The sequence below is a fragment of the Saccopteryx bilineata genome, chromosome 3, assembly GCF_036850765.1.
Source record: "Saccopteryx bilineata isolate mSacBil1 chromosome 3, mSacBil1_pri_phased_curated, whole genome shotgun sequence".
NCBI lineage: Eukaryota > Metazoa > Chordata > Mammalia > Chiroptera > Emballonuridae > Saccopteryx > Saccopteryx bilineata.
Genome location: NC_089492.1, coordinates 37,551,690 through 37,578,531, shown reverse-complemented (window position 1 = coordinate 37,578,531; position 26,842 = coordinate 37,551,690). Strand labels below are relative to the sequence as shown.

General features: G+C 41.9%; 1 protein-coding gene across 2 annotated transcripts in view; it reads right to left on the bottom strand.

Annotated features, from left to right (window-relative positions):
- NIPAL2 (NIPA like domain containing 2) overlaps nt 1-26,202 on the bottom strand; it is an 84,065-nt gene extending 57,863 nt beyond the window's left edge. Inside the window, exons 1-3 of one of the 2 annotated variants that reach the window (XM_066265985.1) lie at nt 25,930-26,202; nt 6,480-6,548; nt 5,297-5,465 (exon numbers count right to left, since the gene is read on the bottom strand). In XM_066265985.1, the coding sequence (XP_066122082.1) occupies nt 5,297-5,465; nt 6,480-6,548; nt 25,930-26,064 (373 nt within the window). In that variant the 5' untranslated portion in view covers nt 26,065-26,202. Of the gene's footprint in view, nt 1-5,296; nt 5,469-6,479; nt 6,549-25,929 lie in introns of both variants that reach the window. The other variant, XM_066265984.1, reaches the window with a different exon arrangement.
- Between the last annotated feature and the right edge of the window lie 640 nt (nt 26,203-26,842).

Here is a 26,842-nt window from a genome sequence, read left to right as displayed (position 1 = left end):
CACTTTTTTTTCTACATAATAATAATGATAAACCGAGTCAAACACATACTAGACAGCCAAAATGTTTTAAGGTGTTAGTGCTTACTCAATTCTTCCCCATGACAACTTCTTTTTTCTCTCTTTCTTTTTTTAAGCAAGACAGACAGACAGATAGACAAGATAGAAAGGAAGGGAGAAAGATGAGAAGCATCAATTCATAGTTGTGGCACTTGAGTTGTTCACTGATTGCTTCTCACACAAACCTTGACCAGGGGGCTCCAGCTGAGCCAGTGACCCTTTGCCCCCAGTCAGCAACCTGGGGGTCAAGCCAGTGACCTTAGGCTTCAAGCCAGCAACCATGGGGTCATGTCTATGATCCCACGCTCAAGCCAGATGAGCCTGTGCTCAAGCCGGCAACCTTGGGGTTTCAAACCTGGGTCCTCTGCATCCCAGGTCGACACTCTATCCATGGCACCACCGCCTGGTCAGGCCCCCATGACAACTTCTGACGCTGGCACTCTTTATATCCCCATTTTTCAGATTAGAAGTGTGAGGCATAAACCAGTTTAAATGGCTCACTCAAGGCCACAGAGCTTCCTAGCGGACTGAGATTTGAACTCTGCAGTATGGCTCGAAAGCGTCTGCTCTTGACCACTCTGCTGTCCTGACTTACTGGAGGAGCATCCAGCCTTGGCTCTACATGGAACTGAAAACCATCCTTTTTAAGACTTCTTAATTATGAAAACACAAACACAATCAACATCTAGCTATAACCACACTGTCAGTAGAACCAGCATAGTAGGCAGACTAAGCTTTTGGGCCTATTATTCACTGACAAAGACCTTTGGTGAGAAAAGTAGGGTAAAAGCACAAGATGACCCAAAGATACAAGGGCTCTGACACTGTCTCTCAAGAAGCAGGACCCGAGCCTGGCCACTCAGATCTGTCTACGCACCAGGATTATTTCCCAGTGTCCAACCCACTGCCAGGCACGGGTGAGTCATCTATCCTGGCTGAGTCGCTAGGGTGCTGTGACTTCTTACTAGCATTGTCTTAAGAATTCCGCAAAGGGTCTTCAGCAGAACTATTATTTCTAGAGATGCTTCATATAAAAGCATCTTGTGGTCGACAGCTGTGGGAAGCTCGGTCTGCTGCCTCTGCCTCTGGAAGACTGACACTGTACCTGGATCGGTTCCAGGGCTCCGAGCCCCGCACTAACGACACCTGGTAAGCTTTACAATCTAACGTTTCATAAACTTGTTTGATTATCGAATTCTTTGTTTCTTTGAACACTTACGAAAGCACCAGTAAAACTACTGCATGAGAAATGCTGTCTCGAGGTGAGCACGTCAGCGAGGAATAACAGAACACACAGACAGAGGGTAAGAAAGGACAGAAAAGATGATTTGGGCTGGGAAGGAGGGCAGTGTGCAAACGAAATATCCAAAATGCTTACCATAGTGCTTCTTACCTACCAGTCCTAACAAAAAACCTGTTCCACTGTGGCGTACAAAGGGAGCAGGAATTTTGATTAGGTAAGAGAAACAGCAGGTCTGCCATATTAGCATCTGTGTGCAGTGAGGCTAATACACACAACCGCTGCAGAGCGGCTCCTGACTCCCAGGAAAGGAAATGAGCACAGCATGTGGTATGAAGCAGCCAGAGCGAGGAAGACGGAAGAAAGGACCCTTCACTTGGATTTAAGAGCTAAACTCTCTAATGTGCTCTAGATTTTCTTTCTTTCTTTCTTTTTTTAATTTATAAAGCAACAAAAGACAAAGGCCAGAAAAGAATATGCAACCTCCATGCAACATTGTAACAGGCATTATCTTGTCTTCTCAGTTCAAAGGGAAGCTTGATTTTTTTCTTTAAACTCCCAAGAAATAATAGGGGGAAAAAGTTCTGGTGTAGAAAAATGTGGACATTCTTCGGCCTCATCTGTAAATACAGCCATAAGATACATCTGTTTAAAAAATATTTTCCCCATTGGTTCAAATTCTCTAGAGTTTCTATATACAATCTTTATAAAGAGTCTCAGGATGGTGGGAGGTTGTGCTAGGGAAACTTCTCAATCACCAGCAGTCCCTAACCCACCCATGATATTTCACAATACCCTAAATTCAGCTCAGGAGTGTGGGAATATTATTTATGAGCATATATTATTGTTGACCAAGCGTGTAAAGTAGGAAATCACTTGTGCTTGAGGCTATAATTTACTTCTTTGAATCATTTTAACCTGACAGAGAGGGAAGTTGCTAAAAATGTACTAAAGTTGCGACATTAATTGGGGCTAAGATCCCACGCACACAGCGATGATGTGAAGCATTAGGAAAACCCACTCATCACAGCAAAGAACTCAGAGTCTGAGCTGGGGGACTGGCCCCACAGGGGCCTTCAGTGGGACAGGACGCTGTCTGAGGAAAAGGTGGGAAACTTAAGCTTCCTGTGATTAATGAGAGCTGCGAGCAGGTCACGCCAAAATGAGCAGTTTCACAGGCAGCTTCGATGAAGGTCGGCGAGAAGTAACAAGGCTGGCCCTAAATTTCTGGCAACTTCCGAATTTTCACTTCAGGTCCTACAGGACCTGGCTATATTTCATTCCTATGAAATCTTTGATCTTTACAATAAATCCGGCTATATCTCCCTTTCTTTGAGCTAAAGTAGCTCTCTTTTTCTTGTTTCCAGAAAAATGATTACCCAGGACTGGGGTTCTTTAGATAAATGGAGAATTTCAACGCAATGTGGTGCATTCAGGCCTCCCCCAGGTAAATGTCCGATATGCGTAGACACTTTTTTTTTTCCTTTGGCTATTTCATGGAAACTGAGCACAAAGCAGAAGAAGAAACAAAACTAAAGACCAGCTCTAAGTATATAGTCATATGAAGAACAATACAGCACCTTCTGAACTGGGGCCTGTACACGTCCCAAGCTGACAATATAACTAGATCTTTTATCTGTTATTTCTTAGATTTTGAAAAGATAAAATTTAGAATGTTTACATACATAGTACGTGTAGTAAATAAAAGATAGGATATGCTCAAATTGATCACTTTATCAGAATCTTAAAAATAGTAACAGATTACATAAATTGTGAGTCAATATAGAGCAGTAACAGCATGGTGATTTTAACTGAACAATTTCTAAAAAGTTAAAAAAGTATTCTTTGCTAAATATCCTATTATTATATATCATGAGTATATTTTAAATACTTTAAATGATTAAGAAGGGGAAACTACTTGCAAAATAAAATGAAATTCTCTTTGAATACATATTATTTCAGTTTAAACTAGGCATTCTTCAAGAGTATCTTATAACTTTTAAAGAAATATTAAAATTGGGACATATAGCCTGATCAGGTGATGGTGCAGTGGATAAAGCGTCAGTCTGGGATGCTGAGGACCCAGGATTGAGTCCCCCAGGTTGCAGCTTGAGCACAGGCTTACCAGCTTGAGCACGGGGTTGCTGACTTGAGCATGGATCATTGACATGGCCCCATGGCCACTGGTTTAGCACAAAGGTCACTGGCTTGAGCTCAAAGTCGCTGACTTGAGAAAGAAGTCACTGGCTCAGCTGGAGCCTCCCAGCCAAGGCACATATGAGAAAGCAATCAATGAACAACTAAAGTGCCAAAACTACAAGTTGATGCTTCTCATTTGTCTTCCTTCCTGTGTCCTGTCTCTGTCTCTCTTGCAAAAAAAAATAAAAAAAAAATTAATTCTTGTAAAGCCAATAGCCCCGGCCACCATCACAGCCGCCTGGCCCATGCAGGTTCGCATTTGATTCGGATAGACGGTAATGAAACAACGGAGCCAAGAACTGGTGGGCCACTAGCTTTAATCCTAGCTTGCACCTGGTGGGCAAGAAATATACACAGTGGGAAAACACTTCCCTTTCCATTCAGGGCTCCCAAAGCCACTGACTTATCCAAGTTTCCTCGAATCAAAGGTTTGTACCTCACCAGCCTTATTCACCTCTGTTCCCCATCTCCTTCTCTCTGCACAAACTCTATACAAATGGCTTCTCCTTCAGCACTCTGCCATCTTGGCTGCTTCTCTCCTCCATGTGGCCCTTCTCTGCTCTCCCCTCCTGCATGGGCTCCTCTGCCCCCTTTTATAGTATAGAAATAAAAACCTTTAATCCAATATATAAACAAGGAAGTCTCTGATACAAAGTCACTTATCTGAGGCATAAATGGGATTCCTCATGAGAGTGCACCAGCCTCTATCATGCAACAGTCAAGGGTGTGTGGAAAAGCTTAGTCTTAAAACTAAGCCTTAGGCCAGGGGTCCCCAAACTTTTTACACAGGGGGCCAGTTCACCATCCCTCAGACCGTTGGAGGGCCGGACTACAAAAAAAACTATGAACAAATCCCTTTGCACACTGCACATATCTTATTTTAAAGTAAAAAAACAAAACGGGAACAAATACAATATTTAAAATAACAAACAAGTAAATTTAAATCAACAAACTGACCAGTATTTCAATGGGAACTATGCTCCTCCACTGACCACCTATGAAAGAGGTGCCCCTTCCAGAAGTGCAGCGGGGGCCAGATAAATGGCCTCAGGGAGCCGCATGTGTTCCGGGGGCCGTAGTTTGGGGACCCCTGCCTTAGGCTATAAGGACCCTGCCTGCTTATAGCCTGTCCCCCACACTCAATGCAAACTATAAGTGAGCAAACATATACATTATATTTACAAACTTATTTGACCAACAATTCTTAATGTAAAAGGGATGTAAAACTATGGAGTTAACATCAGGCATCAAAGAATCTAAGTAGCCTGACCTGTGGTGGTGCAGTGGATAAAGCGTCAACCTGGAAACGCTGAGGTTGCCGGTTCAAAACCCTGGGCTTGCCTGGTCAAGGCACATATGGGAGTTGATGCTTCCTGCTCCTCCCCCCCTCCCCTCTCTATAATGAATAAATAAAATCTTTAAACTCAAAAAAAAAAAAAAAGAATCTAAGTATGTAATGTCAGGTTAACATATGAATAAATGTAAACTGTATTACAAATACTTTTAGATGACTTATTAGTGATTAAAAAGCACAGTATAACATTAGATGTTACTGTTAACTTATTAAGTTTCAGACTGGAAATCAGTACGATAGCTACAAAATGCAAGTTTATTCATGGTTTATGCGGCAGCATGACAGTGGATACCTGAAATTCGTAGTAAATTGTTCCAAATTAACATGCTAAGGAAACAAGAATTAGACTTTCTTTCTTTGTGCATGAATTGTTTGAGTTGTAACTTTTCACCAACTTTCCAATCTCTTAAAATTTCCGTTTGTCAAAACATAGAAAACCGGCTCACCTGTAACAGACATACAGCCTAACGGAGCGACGAGAGTAACGGGGGCGAGTCCATAGGCCGCGCAGTTTCCTGCCTCCCCCACGGCCATCAGCACGGCCCCGCCCCACCACAGCGGGCTCCGGAAGAATGGCCTTGGGGCTTCTTGGTGTGCCAGCCGAAGGTGAGAATACTTCTAGAAGTAAACCAGAACGTAAATAAGAAAATATTTCTACCCTGTTAAAAGTTGCCATAAATTTTTGGCCTTATAAATTTACATCATGGCTTTAAACTTTATTTGCAGATCACTGTAGGACAATTATTATGGTTTTGTGTTTGTTCCAAACATATTAACGGCAGAAGTGATTAATATTGACATGGCATTTTAGAGTTTAAGGATATGTAGGCCGCTTAGTTCTTCTAATAACTCTGTAAAATAAGTATCAATACTGTCTAAAGATTAGGTGTATGTGAAAGAGTTAAATGACCTTTTTAGGCCAGTACCAAACACCTGAATATCAAAAAGTCCAGACGCAAAGATGAACATTAATGAAATAAAGATAAGAAATTACTAAAGAAAACTTTTTGAAAAGAGGTTCAAATTTATGTGTCAAAGTAGCAACCACAATAAACACAGGAAGCCAGAATGCTTTGGAGGAAGGAGTTGGGTGGGTGGGTGGGTGGGTGGGTCTCATCTGTATCTAGTTTGAGTATTTCTTTGTATTTTAAACATATTAATTCCTGAAAAACTGGCCATTAAATGAAGCTCTATTTCCTTAGTGACTTTATGATAACTGAACTTCCTTATAAAAAGTATGTAGAATTATAGATTACTTTTTAAACTTTTTAAAGAAAATAATAAAAGTACTAGAAGAAAACATAGACTGGTAAAGAAAATCTTAGTTTATGCCAAGTCTATGAACATCTTTCTAAGTGCGGTACAAATTCGTATGCCATGTAAGGCACCTGGCCTAAGATACACAGTACTACTAAGAGGCCCACAGAAACATTTAATTTCTTTTAAAATCAGAAGAAGAAAAAATATAAATGTGATCCAGCTGGATTATATTTGTCTTTATATTAGTGAGATCATAAAATATAATGTTTATATTTTCAATGGAGGAAGAGCCAAGAAGGCAAAACTGTTTGTGGCCCTTTAAAATCATGTGTTCGAAAAATTCAGTTAGAAGTGTAAGCTGCTTCTTACCTGAATGTTTAGGGAAACACTGATTACCAAGTTTCCTAAAATGGCCAGCAAAACTCCAAAAAGGTGAATCTGAAAAAGAAAATGTTTTCTTTAGACGGTACACTAAATAGCACTGTAAGATATTTACTTAAAAATAACAAAAACAAAACAACAAAAAATTTAAGTTAATATACTCATTTATTTGTTCATTCAGCAACTATTTAGTTAGCACCCATTTGTGAGGGCTGTTTGAAATATGACTAATGATTTTATTAGGATTAGTAGTTCACCTCTACTTTCTCAGATTCTAAACAGTGAACATCCCTTATTCCTTCTTTTATATTGTTATGTGTGTTATTAGGCTCTATAAATGGCAAATTCCCTGAGGGAAGAGAACCACATCTTAGGCTTCTATTGGCTCTCTGGCATCACCTACTATACAAAATCAGGGGCTTGAGAAATACTTGCTTGGAAAAGTGTATAATGGTTTATAACAAGAACTAAATAGGTTACAAAACGCCCAAGATGTTTACTATAGAATTCAGGGGTCTCCAAACTTTTTACACAGGGGGCCAGTTCACTGTCCCTCAAACCATTGGAGGGTTGCCAAATACAGTGGTCCTCTCACTGACCACCAATGAAAGAGGTGCCCCTTCCAGAAGTGCAGTGGGGGCTGGATAAATGGCCTCAGGGGGCCGCATTGCGGCCCGCGGGCCATAGTTTGGGGACGCCTGCTATAGATTGTGCATCTATTATTTGATGTCTTTAAAAGATGTGTTAGCAGCTATTGTTCAAATACAAATGTATGGCCCTGGCTGGTTAGCTCAGTTGGTTAATGCATTGTCCTAAAATACCAACATTGCTGGTTCAATCCCTGGTCAGGGCACATATGAGAATCAGTGAATGCACAACTAAGTGGAACAACAAACGAATGCTTCTCGCTCTCTTTCTCTGTCTCTCTCAAAATCAATCAATAAGTAATAATAAAAATAAATAAATACAAAGGCAAAATATTTTCTAGCATTATAAATTAGAAATAACGTAAAGGATCTTCTCCCTCTTCTATAGTACATGACTTCTAGCTAGCTTCAAATTCCAAAGAGTTATTTGAATTTCAAATGAACATTACAACCATAAGGAACCCTTTTTAGAATGCAAAATGTCTTTGAAGTTTTAGAACTTTATTATATGTGCTGAAGTGAAATTCATTATTTTTAAAAAATGAAAAAAGTTGAAAACCCATTTAATAATTGATATATAATATCCATAGTCTTTAATCAGTTAAGAATTTTTTTCCTAATAAAGGCAGTTGGCAATAATTTTGTGTACTATTCCTCATGGGGAAAAATTGTATCGTAATACAATGTGCTATTTCCATGCCTTTGATTTACAATTAAATGCATTTGGCAGCAATCAGGAAAATAAAGATTCAGATGAAGTTTGAGGTTGAATGAATAATTATGAAAATCTTCCATAATTATAAAAGTAAATTGTTAAATAGAAAAAACTTACTTCAAAATTCTTTAAATAATTCACTGAGTAATTTAAATGCCACTAGGCCAAATGTTTAGAAATTGGTAGCAGGATTTGGCATTTTCTTGAATATGACACCAAAAGCACAGGCAACAAAAGAAAAAAACAAATAAATTGGACTTCATCAAGATTAAAATCTTTTCACCCTGGCCGTTTTGCTCAGTGGTAGAGCATCAGCCCAGACTGCGGATGTCCCGTGTTCAATTCCTGGTCAGGGCGCACAGGAGAAGCAGCCATCTGATTCTCCACCTCTCCCCTACCCCTTATCACTCTCTCTCTCTCTCTCTCTTCTCCTCCTGCAGCCATGGTTTGATTAGTTTGAGCACATTGGCCCAGGCACTGAGGATGGTCCTGTGGAGCATCTACCTCACAAGCTAAAAGTAGCTCAGTTGCAAGCATAACCCCAGATGGGCAGAGCATCGGCCCCAGATGGGGGTTGATGGGTGAGTCCCCGTCAGGATGCATGCGGGAGTCTGTCTCTCTATCTCCCTTCCTCTCACTTGAAAAAGAAGAAAAAAAAAAAGATTAAAATCTTCTGTGCATCAAAGGACACTATTTACCTAATGAAAAGGCAACTCACACTATGGGAGAAAATATTTACAAATCATATATCTGATAAAGATTAATATCCAGAACATATAAAGAACTTATAACCCAACAACAAAATAAATAACCCAAATAAAAAAAAATGGCAAAGGACTTGAACAGACATACTGTATTTCCCTGAAAATAAGGCAGTGTCTTATATTAATTTTTGCTCCTAAAGATGTGCTAGGTCTTATTTCAGGGGTTGTCTTATTTTTCCATGAACAAGAATTCATGTTTATCATTGAACAAAAAAAATCAACATTAATATACTGTAGTCATGTCATCACAAATATCAGCAGAGCCAGCCAAACTCTGAATTCCACCAAAAATTTTTGTGACTATATTTCCATGTACAACAATCTACCCTGTTTCCTCAAAAACAAGACAGTGTCTTATATTCATTTTTACTTCTAAAGATGAACTAAGTCTTATTTTCAGGGGAGGCCTTATATTTCTAAGCTTGAAAAGAATTGTACTAGGTCTTATTTTGGGGGGAATAGGGTGAGAAGATACATAAATGGCCAATAGGCACATGAAAAGATGCTCAACAGTACTAATCATTAGAAAATAACAATAAAAGCTACAATAAGCTATCACTTCACACCATTAGGATGGCTACAATTCAACAAACTAACAAACAATGAAACAAACAAACAAAAAAAAATCAAGAAAATAGCAAGTGTTGGTAAGGATGTGGAGAAAGTGGAGCCCCTGTACTTTGCTGGTGGGGATGTAAAACGGTGCAGCTGCTAATCTCAGACCATGTACAGAAATTAATTCAAAAGCAATTAGAGGGCCCTGGCCGGTTGGCTCAGTGGTAGAGGCCTAGCGTGCGGAGGACCCGGGTTCGATTTCCGGCCAGGGCATACAGGAGAAGCGCCCATTTTCTTCTCCACCCCTCCGCCACGCTTTCCTCTCTGTCTCTCTCTTCCCCTCCCACAGCCAAGGCTCCATTGGAGCAAAGATGGCCCTGGCACTGGGGATGGCTCTGTGGCCTCTGCCTCAGGCGCTAGAGTGGCTCTGGTCGCAACATGGTGATGCCCAGGATGGGCAGAGCATCGCCCCCTGGTGGACAGAGCGTCGCCCCTGGTGGGCGTGCCGGGTGGATCCCGGTCGGGCGCATGCGGGAGTCTGTCTGACTGTCTCTCCCTGTTTCCAGCTTCAGAAAAATGAAAAAAAAAAAAAAAGCAATTAGAGACCTAAATGTAAAAGCCAAAACTATAGAATTCTAAGAGAATATAGGAATACATCTTCATGACCCTGGATATGGCCAGGGATTCTTATAGATAAGATATTTAAATCATAAACAGCAAAACAAAAAATAATTGGACCTCATCAAATATTAAACATGTTTGTATGATATTTCAAAGGACACAATCTAGAAAGTGAAAAGACAACCCATAAAATGGTAGAAAATAGTTATAAATCATACATCTAATAAGGAACTTGTATCTAGATTATATAAAGAATTCTTATAACTCAATTCTAAAAAGAAAAATAATCCAAATAAAAATGTGCAAAGGACTTGAATAAACATTTTTCCAAAGACGACAAAGGCAAATAAGCACATGAAAAGATGTTCAGGATCATCGGTTATCAGAGAAGGCAAATCAGGACTACAGCAATACGCCACTTCATAGCAGCGTTATTCATAACAGATCAAAGTGGAAATTACTCCAATGTCTATCAGCTAGTGAACAAATAAACAAAATGTAGAATGACTATAATTCAGCAATAAAAAGGAATGAAGCACTGATGTATGCTACAATCTAGATAAGCGTTGAGAAGTTTATGCTAAGTGGAACAAAGCTAGTCACAAAAGACCTCATATCTTATGATTCCATTTATACGAAAGGTCCAGAATAGGCAAATCTGTAGGGACAGAAAGCAGATTCGAGGGGACTCAGGGCTGGGAAGGATAGGAGGCTTGGGAGGACAGCTGAGGGGTGGAGGGTTTCTTTCTGAGGTGATGGAAGTGTTCTAAAATGGACTGTGGTGATGGCTGCACAGCGCGGTGAATGTACTAAAACCACTGCGTTGTACACTTTAAATGAGGAATTGTATGGTATGTGAATTATATTTCAGTCAAGTCGTTACAAAAAATAATTTTACATCTTTGCTTTTTGCCAGATAAATTGTTACTTTTTTTCTTTTTAGCAAGAACGAGATAGAAAGAGAGAAACAGGGGAGACAATATACAGTTGCCTACTGACTTTTTTTTTTTTTTAAAGATTTTATTTATTGATTTTAGGGAGAGGAGAGAGAGAAAGAGGGGGAAGCAGGAAGCATCAACTATTAGTAGTTGCGTCTTGTATGTGCCTTGACCAGGCAACCCGGGGTTTTGAACCGGTGACCTCAGCGTTCCAGATTGACTCTTTATCCATTGTGCCACCACAGGTCAGGCCCTGCTGACTTTTAAAATGTAGTTAATTGATATTATTCTAAAAGAACAAGAAATACAGAGGCATAAAGAAAATATTAGAAACAGTTTCCTGGTATAAACTGACATATTGTATTCTTTATTTTTCTGAAAATTTACCTAATTCGGCAATTAGGTTAATTGTATGCACATTAAGTTCATTTAGCACATACCTGTAAATAGCAGTGACACAGTAAATCCTCACCAATGCCCCTAACTATTGAGGAGGGAAGCTTCACATTTGCAGTGTTCTAACAGAAGGTGGTTTGGTTACCTTCAAGGATATACAGTAACTTGAGGAAACCTCTACCAAGTGCTGTTTCCAATTACAGGCTCTGGTAAATGTGCTTTAATGACTACAAAACCCTCATCTGCAATCAGAAAGTATCATTTGCATACAGTGAGCAGGCCCTTGTAAACTTGCCATTTAAATTAGATTAAAGATGTCTAGTTTACATCATTACCTTATTCAGAGTGTTATCTGTTATCCAGCATTTCAGAAGCAGTGGCAGCTTAAAGCTCCACACTTCCCCTCACCCCCTTTCCTCCCCTCCATATTGGTCTGGAGACTGGTGAGGGGAGAGAACAGGGCCAGAGAGGGAAAGTAACTTGTGCAAAGTCACACACCTTGATAGCAGGCAAGTTTTGGCCCCAGGCCACCCAGCTTACGTCTGAATGACCATTTTTCATAGACTGCCACAGGTAACCTTCTGGCTAGTCAATGTCAAGGAACCACAATTTTAAAATAAGCAGCATCTGTTTCTTTTTATCAGTGCAAAGAAGCTAAAACCAAGACAATAGAAGGAAAGGCTGCTCCACAGCTTAATAACGCAGTTAGAAGTGCAGGGCACAGACACAGATAGATGCTCTTAATTTTTGCAGTGCTCACTCTTGTCATCACTAGAGCTTAATTTCTGGCTCTCCCAGGATATCTTGGTAAACAGATGGCGAGACCCACAGCAAACAATTTATCTAAAATGAGGTTCAAAATATCAGCGCTGATTAGTCGTAGGGATGCTTTTGTTTTATTTGAAATAACCATCTCCTATCCTACTTTTTTTGTGCCAGAATGTTCTTTCGATATTTTTACATAAAGTTATTGATTTGTAATCCATGGGTAGGGCAGTTAGACCAGATGGAGATGGGATAGGATAACAGGGGTGTGGAACTGGTAATAGCCTGTCCCAGTTCTGCCTCTGAAGTCAACTGTATTCCTCGCTCTGTCTTTAAAACAGACCGTGAATTCAGAATTAGACCCCAATCAGAGCTAGTTTTGAACACTGTAATAGCCATATTCGACTCGCAACTAGAATAATGCTATCTCCGGTTTTAGGAAGTAAATTACGCCTGAGCATGGAAATGAGAGATCTAGTTTCTACTACTTGAAATACCACAGGTTGAGAGGTTCAGGTCAGTTGCATTCCAGGAATGAACTTAAGCGCCTGAACCTGCAAGGGAATGATGCGTCTGAGAAATAGGTGCTCAGCTCACCCCATCTCACAGGAAACTCTCAGGACTGACGTGGAGTTGTTTTGAATTTGCACCGAGTAGACAGGTAGACATATATGTCACCTCCAGAACAGTTAGGAAGGAACAGGACATCCAAATTCATCCTTACGTGTTTTAGGATGAAGACTCATAATGTACACCGCTTACTTTCAAATGGAATCCACACAGACAATAAACATACACAGAGGGAGAACAAACACGTGTTGTGCAATGTTAACGGGTGCCTCTCCAGGGGCGGGACATACGGTGTTTACTAGACTGCTCTTCTTAATTCTCTGGAGGTTAGAACATTTTCAAAGTAAGAAGTTGAAAAAAGTGTTTTACAGACCCAGTGAAATTCCAGAGAACACGTATTGACTTGAAATTATATAGTTAAAAGGGAAAGTGATAACAAGAAGAGAAATAAAAGCAGGAGGTAAAAAGGAGCTGGCAGAACCAACGAAAGATAATGAGAAAAATAAACCCATTGTACAACTTAAAACCACATGTAGCCTGACCTGTGGTGGCGCAGTGGATAAGGCGTCGACCCGGAAATGCTGAGGTCGCCAGTTCGAAACCCTGGGCTTGCCTGGTCAAGGCACATATGGGAGTTGATGCTTCCAGCTCCTCCCCCCCTTCTCTCTCTCTCTCTCTCTCTCTCTCTCTCTCTCTCCTTGCTCTCTCTCTCTCTGTCTCTCTCTTCTCTAAAAAAATGAATAAATAAATTAAAAACAAAAACAACAACAACAACAACAAAAAGATTAAAAAAAAAACCACATGTAGACACTGGGGAAAAAACCACAGTTTAAAAAAAAAAGAATTTAAATAAAAATTACCATAGAGAAGATGGTAGATATGGGAGACAGACAACTCGAGGAAGCTCATATCAGATGCTATGCATTCAGTCATGCATCCATTTGGTATTTATTCAGCAATTGCTAAATATTAGGTCTGATATTAGGAACTGAGGATGCAAAGTACCTCCTAGAAGCTCAGAAGAAGAAAAGCAACCAATAACAGACTGCCACAGGTTAAATCTATACTAGTGGTATGCGCCATAGAAGCACGGGAACAGAAGGGACAGAGAGAGCAAATCTGCCTCGTTTGCAGAGTACATTAGTTTCCTGTGACTTTTGTATCAAATTGCCAAAAACTTTGTGGCTTAAAACAACAGAAATTTATGCTCTCATGTTCTGGAGACCAGAGCCTCAAATCAATTTCACTGCAATAAGGACCGGCTGTACTCCCTCTGGAGGCTCCAGTGGAGAACCCGTTCCTCCTTGTGTCTCCCAGTTGCCAGTGGCTGCTGGCACATCCCTGGTTTATGGTTTGTTTTAGCACTCCAATCTCTGTCTCCATGGTGGCCACACTGCCTTCTCCTCCTCTGTGTGAGATCTCCCTGTGCCTTACTCTTATACAAAAATACATGTGATGGAACTTAGGGTCCATCCAGATAATCCAGAATAATTTCTCATGTCAAGATTTCAACTTAATCTCATCATCAGTAAAAAGGGTGCCCTGAAGGGCCTTGACGCAGAAGACGCCAGAATACCTGGACTGGAGAGGCAGGCAGAGCGCCATGGATGCAGGTGGTGCTGGGAGATGCAGGACTCTCCCTAGAGAAGGGTAGGTACAGAGCTGACTTTCAGAAAACTCTTCCTGGCTGCGTGTGGAGCGTGGCCTGGCAGGGAGCATGAGCAGGGAAAGGGAAGACCAAGTAGGAGACTACTTCAGGAGGTCAGAGAAGAGATACGGGCAGTCAGGTGAGTTCATTACAATAGGGCCACGAAGAAACAATATTCACATTCATAGCAGCAAACATTGGAGATGACCTGAAATATGCAATGCTCTTTAGATTACTGAACGGCTTGGACTATCCTTACCACTAACTCTTTGCCCTTATATATAATTAAGTTGTCTGCAACACTAACCCACACTGAGTTAAAACTATAAAATCCCATGTGTGAAAAAGAAGAAAAAATTTCAGTGAGAAATGGATTTTTAATTTGTTATCTTGGTGATTGCATGCTCTAAGATTATTGCCTTATTATCCTGAGACAGTCTCATGACACTGAATCCAAACCCTGCAATTTCAAGCCAGAAGAAAAGGGTAGGGTTACATAGCACAGTCTATCGATGCTATTCTATAGCTGTCCCGTGCCAACTTTTTATCAGCCTTAAAACCTAGGCAGAGAAGTCCAACATATTGCCTTCCTGTACAATTAAGAACTATTACATTTTTTTTCTTTAACTCAGGAACACATTTACTTACATAATTGTACATTCATTATTTTTAAAAACTGAACTCCATTGAGGATAAGCCTTACTAAGCTTACTAAGAAGACATTATGTTTCTTGCTCTTAAGAAATTTAAGTTTCAGCAGAAAAAATTTATGGGAAAAGGAATACATTTCATAACACATCCATTGGGTTTTTTTTTTTTTAACACTTTGTTAAAAGGAGAGCAGCAATAGTCAAAAAAGGTGAGATGTCAGTTAAGGAAGTCTTAAACTTAGTCCTATTACAAAACAAATCAACCCCATATAATATTGGAAAAGGAATCTTTGATACAAGGACAGACATTCTGAACAGAAAGAATGCTGTTGTTGGGGTCCAGATCAATAAAAGCTCCCTTAATTTTCAAATTTTATAAAAACAAATTCATAATAATAATTTTAAAAATCTGTAATCTTTTGTTTCCAAAGCAGATTGCAGGCTGCCTTTTGCAGGGCCAGCCCAGGGTTTGGAAGAGGCCTCCTACCATAAAGCCGGAAACTTGTGAGCTGGCTTAGTTACAAGTCTTTCCTCACACCTGTCTGGATTTCTGGAGTACGTGTCCCTTTGAAAGCGATGCCTGCCTTGAACTCTGGCTACGCTTTGGCAGACCCACCTCCCTAGAGATTAAACTCTCTTGTCCATGTCAGGCCCTGGTCTCCGGGTGAGTTTCCAACTCAATACGTGGGAGGGATCATGTCATTGTTACTCGCTGACGGACCTCTACCAGGGACTCCTGTGGCCCTTACCACCCACCAGGCCAGATCTTTCCGACATTAAGGCAGGGATCAAGTTCAAGTTTTCTACACCTCTTGGCCATTGTGACTTGAACTCTTCATTGCCACCAAAAGGCAGGTCCTCGTAGCCAAGATAATATCCCCAAGCCCCCCATTCCTGGCAAAATTCTCACATCCCACTCGTCCAACAGCCAAGTCCCAACACACCTCATGGTCAACCCACATATGACACCCATAGGACTCATCAGTGGTGGTTAGGATTTGGGTCTGCAAGTATATTTCATAAGAATAATAAAATGTTCTACATCTTATAAAATTTTCTCTACTTTATGGCCATGGCAGCTGCTTGCAACATGAGGTCTGTTTGTACCTTGCTCACAGAGAACCACACACTTCTTCACCGCTGTGACTCAGCCTACCATAGCCAAAGGTATATATTACAATAGTCCCTCTTTTCCTTTGGCTCTCTCATTTATAATTACATAACTGTACCACATTAGTCCTAGAAGCTTAACATAAACAGTCCATCAATAGTGTAAGAGAGAAGAGTTTCACACCAGCCCTTTAAATGTTGTTTTCCAAGTATTTCTAAAGCATTCTCTCTCCCGGACCCCACATATTCCACACTCTGTATATCATACATATATAGCTACATTCTGAGGCCCCAGTCCATGCTTTCTGATTTCTTCGATACCACTGCCCAGCACTGCTTGGTTGAGAAGGGCTCTCGGCTTATGATTTTTATCGAGTGGAAGGTTGGTTGTATTTCAGGTCCTCATTGTCAGTTTAGCTAATCAAGCTTAACGTGGGCTGTGGCAAGAGGGAACACAGTGCAGCTAGCTCCCAAACAGCCCAGAACAATCAGAGCACTGCAAGTCCAGAGCCCAAAGAAATAAAGAGCCCCCAGAATTCACAGGATCACCTTGAACTTGAATGAGATACTGGCAATGCTAAGTAGCATCTAGGACTCTATACAGCACTGCACTAGCATACCATACCTATTTCACGTAAGTCCACTAAGCTTTTAGGAGATTCGTACCTACTAAAGAGGTGCTTGATGATGGTGAAGAAATTGCTAGGCAGGTAGAGGCAAGATAGGAACTGAGCCAGGGGCATGGCTTTTGCTAGCTGATTTCCTTTGACTTCTCTAAGAGTAGGCAGGACAAATGGCCTTTCTTTTTTTTTTTTTTAATAATTTTATTTTATTAATGGATACATATATTCAATAATCAGGATACATATATTCAAAGATAACATATCCAGGTTATCTTGTCATTCAATTATGTTGCATACCCATCACCCAAAGTCAGATTGTCCTCTGTCACCTTCTATCTAGTTTTCTTTGTGCCCCTCCCCCTCCCCCTTTCCCTCTCCCTCTCCCCCCTCCCCTGTAACCACCACACTCTTATCAATGTCTCTTAGTCTCACTTTTATGTCCCACCTACATATGGAATTATGCAGTTCCTGTTTTTTCTCTGATTTACTTATTTCAAAATGGCCTTTCTTGAAGTTCCTTTTTTGGAGGGAGGAGAAAGATAAGTCTAGAATTTAGAAATAAGTCATTGCTTAGAGAAGATGTTAGTAAAAATATTTCAGATTTGATCCTTTCAGTTTTGAAGGTGGTTATGGCTCAGGTTCCACTCACAAAGACAAGGCAGGCTAAATAGGGAGCCGCATTCCAGGGGCTGCTCGTGTGAGACAGGATCCAGGAAGGGCAAGTCCCAACCAGGCTGGGAGGGGTTGGCCTGAGAGTCGCCCGAGAAGACCATCATCCCCAGGAGGAGGAATCGAGCCCACCTGGTGGGCACTGCAGCAGGCCACTCAGTATCCCTTTCTTTCGGTTACAGGACCCTCTATCATCCAGCCTTTCCCAAGAGAGCTTGTGACCTTTGGGGACACCAAGCTGAGTAACTCTAGCCTTGGTGACTGGTACAGGAAAGGACACGGACCTAACTTCATCTAGTCAGAGTAAAGGCCATGTATTGCCCTTGGCTGAGAAAGTCCAGCTTTCTCTCCTGGAAGTGAAAGGGAAAATGTAGGGTAGAGTAGAGAGCCTACTAAAAGTGAGATCAGCAACTCTGAGTAACAAACGTCGAAGAGGAGAGTGAGAACTGAGTGCCCACCAGGTGGTCAGAGCTCTGACTCAAGGCTTGTGTGGGCCCATAATCTCTGGCCTTGCACAGCATCCAAACGGATTCATTTCTTTTATTATTTAAGCCAGTTAATTTTAGACTTTAGGTTTTCTGTGACTTTCAAGTTAAGCCTCTTAATTTACAAAGCATTCTTGATAGGAAAGCCAAGTTCAAAGGCCAGAAGAAAGATGAGCTCCTATTGTAAGCTAAAGAAGTCAGGCCAGTGGTCCAAGTTACTGAAAAGAGAAGATAATCTGAGAGGCGCAAAGAAGGTGATTCAGAAAGCCAGTGCTGGTCTGCAGGCAGGAAGCAGGACGTTCACTCCAGGCAGAGCCAGGGTGGGTCTCTGAGGAGTCATGCCAGGACAACACACATTCTTCATTGAGGTGTGGTGCTTGCTCGTAACTAGACATATGTTAGCCGTGCTGGGAGTGACCAAGGTTTCAGGCAAGTGACAAGGTGAGGCAAATGTCTCACAGGTGGGCACATGATGAGAGCTACGTGGAGGGGCAGTAGAGTGTAAATCTGCCAATCCCCAGGCAATTATGATGTTCTTGTGAAGGCTTCAACTTCATGTAAAATGTAAGTCTGTCAGCTAGAACACAGGAGTGGTGGTGGGGGAAGGTTATAAAAGGTATAAACTGAACAGAGGAACATTGGACTTTCAGAGGGAAAAACTCAAGCTAAAATAAATGGCATTAAAGTCTTCATGTTAACACTGTATGAGCCTTCACAGGCTAGGGGTGCTGGTCCTCCTGGTGGGTTAAAGTATAAACAGTGTCTGGAAATGTGACCCCGCTACTGCCACCAAAAACTCTATTGGGCTTCCCACATCCTCAACCCAGAAGCCTGGAAAGAGGCAAATGTCATAGGAAGAATCCTTGCCTCACTACTTCAAGATAACAAGTATTACAATGAGCAAACTAATGCAGTTAGGAAGTGTTCTGGAATGTGAGTATGTCCGGAGAGTGACAGGGAGGCAAATATCAACGGGAGTGAGGAAGGCAGGAGGTACAGTATAGAGAAACTAGTGATAACAGATATCATTTCTCTTATTTTCATTTGTAACAACCTAAGTCCAATCACCAATTATTAGAAGTACTATATATTTTGTGACATTTCCCAAAATATTAGTTGACTGTGATACTACTAATTATTGAGTACTCTCTGTGCCTGGCACTTTGCTAACTATTTGACATAAATTCTCTTATTTTATTCCTACACCAACCCTATAAGTATGTAGTGTTATTTTCATTGCCATTTCAACACAGAAAGCCACTATTTGGAGAAATTAACAAACTCGCCAACATATCTAGTAAAGACATCGAGCTTTTAAAACTGCACTCTACAAGAATAAAAAGGGCACCTTAGAGGAATGTCATCCTTTCCATGGTAAGCTCTCAAATGCCAATTTAAACAATCGCCAACATTTTAAAAATAAATTGTCATTCTCATAAGCAAATAAAATAAATAAGGTATAGCATTTCCCACACTATCTGGGTAAAACATGTGAGTTGAACAGTTATAGCAATGCTAATATTATTTTTAAACTTTTTAAAATTATAGAATAGATACAGACAACTGCAAGAAAAATTATGAAGATGAACAAAATGAATTCTTATGAGGCAAACACCCTTATAACACCATCCGGATCAAGAAACAGAAATTGGGCGTCCACCCAAAGCCCATCCCCTGCCCCATCCCATCCCACCCACTCCCTTCGCGGAAGGAACCACTGCCCTGACTTTACAGCAGTCTCTTCCTTGCTTTTCCTTACAGTCTTATCACCCCAGTCTGCATCCCTCAACAATGTAATTGAAGGCTGGGTTTTTTTGTTGTTTTTTTTTTCTGTTAGAACTGTTAGGTCTATTTTAATCTACAGTTTTCCCTTTGTTTTTCTTGTAAAAATGACTAATGAAGAAACCGAGCCATGTAAATCCATAAACTGGTAGTGTTGCCCATAGCCTGAATTTTGCTGATTGCATCAATGCAAATATTCCTACGAGTTAGCATGAATCAAGCCACAAAGAGGATTATCAGGTAGATTTAGATGCAAGCACCTGGTCTGCCAAATTCACAAGAGAATTAAGACTCTAACAAGAACCATGTCCCCTAACAAGAACCATGGGATTATAATTATTATTCTTACAAAAGCTTTGATACAGGTGCTTTGAGGCAATGTCTCTTCTTTCCCTCTCCTTGCTACTTAATACATATATCTCATAGAATATCTGGTAAAGGGAATGTGCCATGTTGGATACACAGGAAAATAATAATAATAATAATAATAATAATAATACACATAAACAAAACAAAATAAGGATTTTCCTTGGAAAGGAAATGGAAAGGTTCAGCAACCTCTACCTGGCCCTTTGGTTATTTGTAAATTTTGGCACTTTTTTTTTTTTGTATTTTTCTGAAGTTGGAAACAGAAGGCAGTCAGACAGACTCCCACATGTGCCCTACCAGGATCCACCCGGCATGCCTACCAGGGGGCGATACTCTGCCCATCTGGGGCGTTGCTCTGTTGCAACCAGAGCCATTCTAGCGCCTGAGGCAGAGGCCATAGAGCCATCTCCAGCGCCCAGGCCAACTTTGCTCCAGTGGAGCCTTGGCTATGGGAGGGGAAGAGAGAGACAGAGAGGAAGGAGAGGGGGAGGGGTGGAGAAGCAGATGAGCACTTCTCCTGTGTGCCCTGGCTGGGAATCAAACCCAGGACTCCTGCACGCCAGGCTGACGCTCTACCACTTTGGCACTTTTAAGAGACAGTCAGATGAAGTTACCAGCAGAAAAGAGCTAGATGGAGGTAAAGCAAAATCAATAAAAGGGCAAGATGAAACTCAATATGATTTTTCTTTACAACAGTGAGACAAGCCATATTCACTTTCCCTCTCACATTTACTCTTACCACCACATTTTTTTGCAAGTCTTAGTTTGTAAGCAATGGCCTTCAGGAATAGAATAAAAATAGCTTTGCAGTTAAACCTACTAGCTGTAAGAACTTGGGGCAAGGTACTTAACACAAGTTTCCTTACATGAACAGTGAGGATAATATGTACCTTATGAGGTTGTTGGGAGCTCCAATGAGATAATAGTTATAAAGTGTCACACAGTAAATGCATAACAAATGTCAGCCTCTTTGCTTAGCCTCTTCAGTGCCAAGTTGTATCAATTTCCCTGTAAATATGTTGACTTTATAAATTGAAGCCATTGAAAATCAAAAGTTCAAATAAAGGACATCAAAAATTCTGAATTTCCATTTGACTCCATGCAGAATAAACCTCTTAACAATGTCCTTGTGAATTTATATATTTAGCAATATGCTATGCATAAACGTAAAGGAACCAGCAGCAAAACCCCCCTTCACAATATTTCCCACATTCACCCATCCATTCATTCATCCATCCATTCATCTTTGCTGGTATGGAATTTATTTATTTAACTAGATAGCAAGGGGAGCCTGGAAATCTTCTATTCCAACCCTAATTTTGCAGGTAAAGAAACTGAAGCTAAGAGTTACTTGCACACACACACTCAGCTAGTTAACGGCAAAGAATAGACTAGACAACAGCCTCTTAACACTAGCTGCAAACTGCCTGCAAGGCCCAGTAGGTAAAAGAGATGAGAGGAAAGAGAGGGGCTTAGCTGGGGAGCACAGCTGTTCTAAACTGTGAATTCCAGCTCACAGCACGTGGGAAAGAGGCCTGAGTGCTGCTAGAACTTCTAATATTTAAAGAGATCATGGAAACTTGAAACTTCATATATAATCCACTCATTTTTAAAGGTTGGCAATGCATTAAACATTTTCTAAAGTTCTCTGTAGGTCTAACAAGACATCTATGGGCTGGATTTGGTCCACAGGTCGCCAGTTTGAGGCCTCTGCATCCTGCTAACCCTAATTTAAATTTCTCTTATTTAATGTGGTTCCTTGAATTCCCTGCTCAAAAAACCATCAGTGGTTCCCCATAAAAGTCAAACTCCTTAACCAGTCCTTCAAGGCAATTCATGACTATACGTAAGGCCCCAACTATATTTCCACCTTATGGTCAGTCTCCATCTTCCGCTGCAACCAGCACAGCCACTGACTTCTATTCTAGGTACAAAAACACCCAGGCCACGTGGGATACTCCTTTGTCCCCAGACTTTTCCTTTTCTTGGAATGCTGACCTTATGTATACTTTCATCAGTAAAATTCCGTTCATCCTTAAGTGTCCAGCTCAAATATCACCTCTCCACAAAACATTCCTGATGGTCTTTTAAAAGTCACCTTGCTCTGAATTTCCATATGACTTCATATTACTCACATGACACCTACCACATACTGCCTTGTTTTGGAGTTAACTGCATAGCTCATCTCCCCAAGCACTTAATAACATTTCTGGAAAGAAGGGTTTGAGTCTGAAGACTACAGTCATACTCCCTTACCCACAGGTTTGCTTTTTCTGGTTTCAGTTAAACCTGCCATACTGTGATCTGAAAATATTAAATAGAAAGTTCCAGGCCCTGACCGGTTGGCTCAGCGGTAGAGCATCGGCCTGGCATCTGGAAGTCACAGGTTCGGTCAGGGCACACAGAAGCAACCATCTGCTCCTCCACCCCTCCCCCTTCTCTCTCTCTCTCTCTCTCTGTTCCCCTCCTGCAGCAATGGCTCAATTGGCTTAAGCGAGTTGGCCTCAGGCACTGAGGATGCTCCCTGGCCTCCCTTTAGAGGCTAAAAAATGGCTCCAGTTGCAATGGAGCAAGGGCCTCAGATGGGCAGAGCATCGCTCCCTAGTGGGTTTGCTGGGTGGATCTCAGGTGGGAAACACGCGGGAGTCTGTCTCTCTGCCTCCCTTCCTCTCACTTAAAAAAAAAAATTCCAGAAATAAAAACTCTTAGGTTTTAAATTTCATTCTGTTCTGAGTAGCCTGATAGCTCAGGCCTACCCACTCCATCCCACCTGGCACATGAATCATCGCTTTGTCTCATGTATCCATACTGTATACGCTCCCTGCCTGGTAGTCACATTGTATCATCTTGGTTATCTGATTGATTGCTGCAGTATCACAGCAATTGTGTTCAAGTAACCCTTACTGTACCTAACAATAGCTCCAAAGTGCAAGAGCAGTGATGCTGACAATTCGGATATGCCATGAAAAAATTGTAAAGTGCTTTCTTTAAGTGAAAAAGTGAATGTTCTTGACTTAAAGAAAAACACTTTTAGGCTGAGGTTGCTAAGATCTGTAGTGAGAATGAATCTTCTACTCATGCAATTGTGACACACCCCAAACTGCAAAAAGTTCTGGCCACAGTGCATTTTAAGTGTTTAATTAAGATGGAAAAGACATTAGATTTGTGGGTGGAAGAGGTGAACAGAAAATGTATTTATTCCAAGACAGCAACGTGTTGCACCTGAAAGCACTGAGCCTCTATGATGACATCAGCAATGGCTCACCTGAAGCTGTGACAGCAAGCAATTTATTTCAAGTAATAGTTACAATAAGATATTCTGAGGGAGAAAGTGACCACAATCATATAATTTTTAATATAGCATATTGTTACAATTGTTATTTTTTTATTATTGTTATTAATCTCTTATTGTGCCTAATTTATAAATTAAACTTTATCACAGGCATGTATGTATAGGAAAAAACATAGTATATATAGGGTTCGGTAGATCAGTGGTTTGAGGCATCCACTGGGGAGTTTGGAACATAGCGCTTTGTACAAAGCAGGGAGCTCAATACCATCTTAGAAGTAGTATCTTTCTATTCTGAAAACTTGTGGATCAGACATAAAGAAAGTATCTTTGTAGAAGTCCATTGCATATGTACTTTCATAGGCAGACTTCTGGGCGACACAAAAGGGGCAAAGGCCTCCCTGCCCAGGCTCCCCAAAACATTTTCCCCTCTACTACTACTTTTCCCCTACTACTTCCTACTAGTGTTGAAATTTCCTCCTCTAAAGTACTCACATCTTTGCCTTACACCAGGGGTCCCCAAACTACGGCCCGCGGGTCACATGCGGCCCCCTGAGGCCATTTATCCGGCCCCCGCCACACTTCCAGAAGGGGCATCTCTTTCATTGGTGGTCAGTGAGAGGAGCATAGTTCCCATTGAAATACTGGTCAGCCTATTGATTTACATTTACTTGTTCTTTATTTTAAATATTGTATTTGTTCCTGTTTTGTTTTTTTACTTTAAAATAAATTATGTGCAGTGTGCATAGGGATTTGTTTATAGTTTTTTTTTTATAGTCTGGCCCTCCAACAGTCTGAGGGACAGTGAACTGGCCCCCTGTGTAAAAAGTTTGGGGACCCCTGCCTTACACAATACTGATTCTATGAGAACACTGTTAAGGATTCATCTCTTACAGAAAAGGGTTTCAGAGGAGTTGGCTGTTTTCTATGAGTAAGGTTCATTTATCCAAGGTGATGGTTATCACTTGGAAAGACACAGAGAGTTGGGCTATCAGTGAACAGACACTGTCCAAATATTTAAGTTGTGATAAAACTGATTAAATCCCAACTTTCCAGCAACCAAGGCTAAAATTGAGTATGGCAGTCTTAAAGTTTAATCTCACATTTTGTTTTTTTTCAGCCACCCAAATTTTCAGCTTTCTATTTTCAGTTCGTGTCAAAAAAGAAGAGAAAAATCAAATTCCATTTTATTTTCACTGGCCTGGTCAGCACTAGAGACATTCAATAAACTGCTTACTGAATGAATTTTTAAAAAATCAAGTTTTGCTTTTGCTTTAAAAAAAAATGCAGTTACTGAAAGGTAAAATATGACAGTCTTCTAAACTGGCCTAAATTTGCACAGTGATGGGAAAACCTGATATGGTCTTATTCAAACTAGCTACAGTTTAAATTTCAGCTGAGTAATTTCAGATAGCATATTGTGGATACACCCTTTCTAACCTGTATAAATATATTGTCAAAAGCAAGTCAAGCTTTGCAAACAAAGCCCTCACATTTATGTCACATGGTAATCTGTATTCAGGGATTAGAGAGCCAAGACAATCTTGAATTCCAGGAAACATTAAAGGAAAACTAATGACGACAGAGGTACCCACTGTTAAACAATGGTTTCTCCTGTTTTGAATGGTGCCATGGTAGGTCAAATCTACTTAACACTCTGATTTCTTTACCAAAAAGGAAAAATTTATTCCTAAACTTTTATTAGGAGTGCTTCTAGCATACACACGTTATAGCATGCCCATAACATATACTAACATTAGCATAATATAACATATACTCAAAGGATTTCCCATAAAAAGCAATTTTCTTTGCAACTCCTGTGGGTAGAAGAAAGGAGAAACAGAGCAGGTTACACACATTCAAGAGGCTCTGGGATCCCACATTTTTCCTATTTTAGTACATTTTGTGATAAGACTTAAGTCCATACTCTCCTCTCTGTCGAACTAAGGTGAACATGCTTACTTTATATAAATAATCTTGTGTTAGATTTTTTTGGGGGAAAAAATGAACATTTCCAAAACACAAAAGAATTCTAGACATTTGTTTATTGGTTAAAAACCAAGCTTTAGAACAACAGCAACAAATATTTTATGATTATATTGTTGCAAAATAAAAAGGCCCAATTGGTTTGTTAAAGAGTCAGAACAAAGTAACTCAGGAGGAAGCCTGGAATCCACTATGACGAGATCACTTAGCCACAGCCATTGGGAAGACATAAAAGCAGCTACAGGAAGTGCCGTGAGAGCTTTCTGTCTTAAACTAAGCACGAAATAAAAGGGCAGCTCCAATCCCCTTTGACGTTGTTAAATATACATTTGCAGCGTAAACTGGCATTATTAGGCTGACAATATTTCCCAAGGGCTGGAGAGGAAACAGGGGAGGCAGGCTGGTGCCCCGGAGGATCGGTTCCTCGCGCGGAGATGGCAGAGCTGCCATGAGGCCGCGGGAACACACCGGGCATCTGTGCGGGGGTGACATTTGGTGGCCCCTATTGAGTTCCCCTGCTTCTGAGAAGGGGGTGTCACTGTTTTTCACTTTAAAATGATTCTGGGGGGAATATGGATGGAGGAGATCCATATTCACCCCGCACTCACAGAACCCTTCCGGGGGGAAGGGCAGATTCAGGCTGGGAGACGGGCTGGTCGGGACCCAGCGGCCCGGGACTGACCCCGCCGAGGTCGCGGCCGCAGCCCCGTGCGCCCCGCTCTGGGTGCGGGCGCCCCGGCCTCCCAGAGGGGGCAGCTCAGGGAACGTGTGCAAACCGCAGGTCAGCCGCGCACGTGGGCCGCCCGTGCTGCTCCGAGCCGGCGCGGGGGCGCACCGCGCGGCGGGCGGCCCTTACCTGGTTCCTGCGGTACCACGCGCCCGACAGGGAGCCATTGCCGCCGCCCTGCGCCCCGTACGTGAAGTTCCGGGACAGCTCGTCCAGGGCGGCCCTGCCGGCGTCCCCGGGGTCTCCGAGAGCCAGCGCCGCCATGGGCTCTCGCTCCCCGCGCTCGGGCTCGGGCGCGGCCGCCTCCCGCCGGGCTGTTCCCCGAGGCTCCGGGGAGGAGGCGCGCCCGCCGAGGCCGCGCCCGGGCCGCGCCGCGCCGCAGCGACGTCCTGCGCGGTGCCGGGGCCGCGGGCGCTCGCGAGCCACCTGCTCCCGCCCCCTGCGGCCTCCCTCCGCCGGGGCCAGGTGCGCGCGGCGAGCCCCGTCTGCCGTCCCCCGGGACCGCCCGGCCCGCTCGGCCTCCTCGCCGACCGCAGTGCCCGGGGGTGTCCGCGCCGGCCTGCGGGGGTGTCCGCGCCTGTCAGGGCGACAATGAAGCCATCGCCAAGTCCCTTTCCAGCCCTTCTAGTGGGCGCCCAGTCAATATCTGTCCAGGTGGATGGCAGTGATAGGAGGCAGTGGCTATTCCAAAGCGGCTACCTTCGCCTTTCTGTACCTGGAGATTCCAGATCTCAATCAATCACATTCGTGTTTCTCACTTGTATTTTTTAATTTGCATATGGAAAACTCACGGGTTCCCGAAAATATTGTAAGCAAACCGAAAATGAAGATTGGATAGATTAAACCTCAGTGCCAACATTTGATAGATCCTTCCCACTAGGAAGGAAAGAACTCCCTGTGGCCCCTGGAGGCCCCGCTTGGGGCTAGTTGGGGTTTCCTCAAAAGGAACCACCAGTATGACTTGCTGAGAAGTTGCCAGCTCCTACTGTGTGTAAAAGTTAGGACGGGTGACACTTGTTAATGGTCTTACAGATCTCTAACC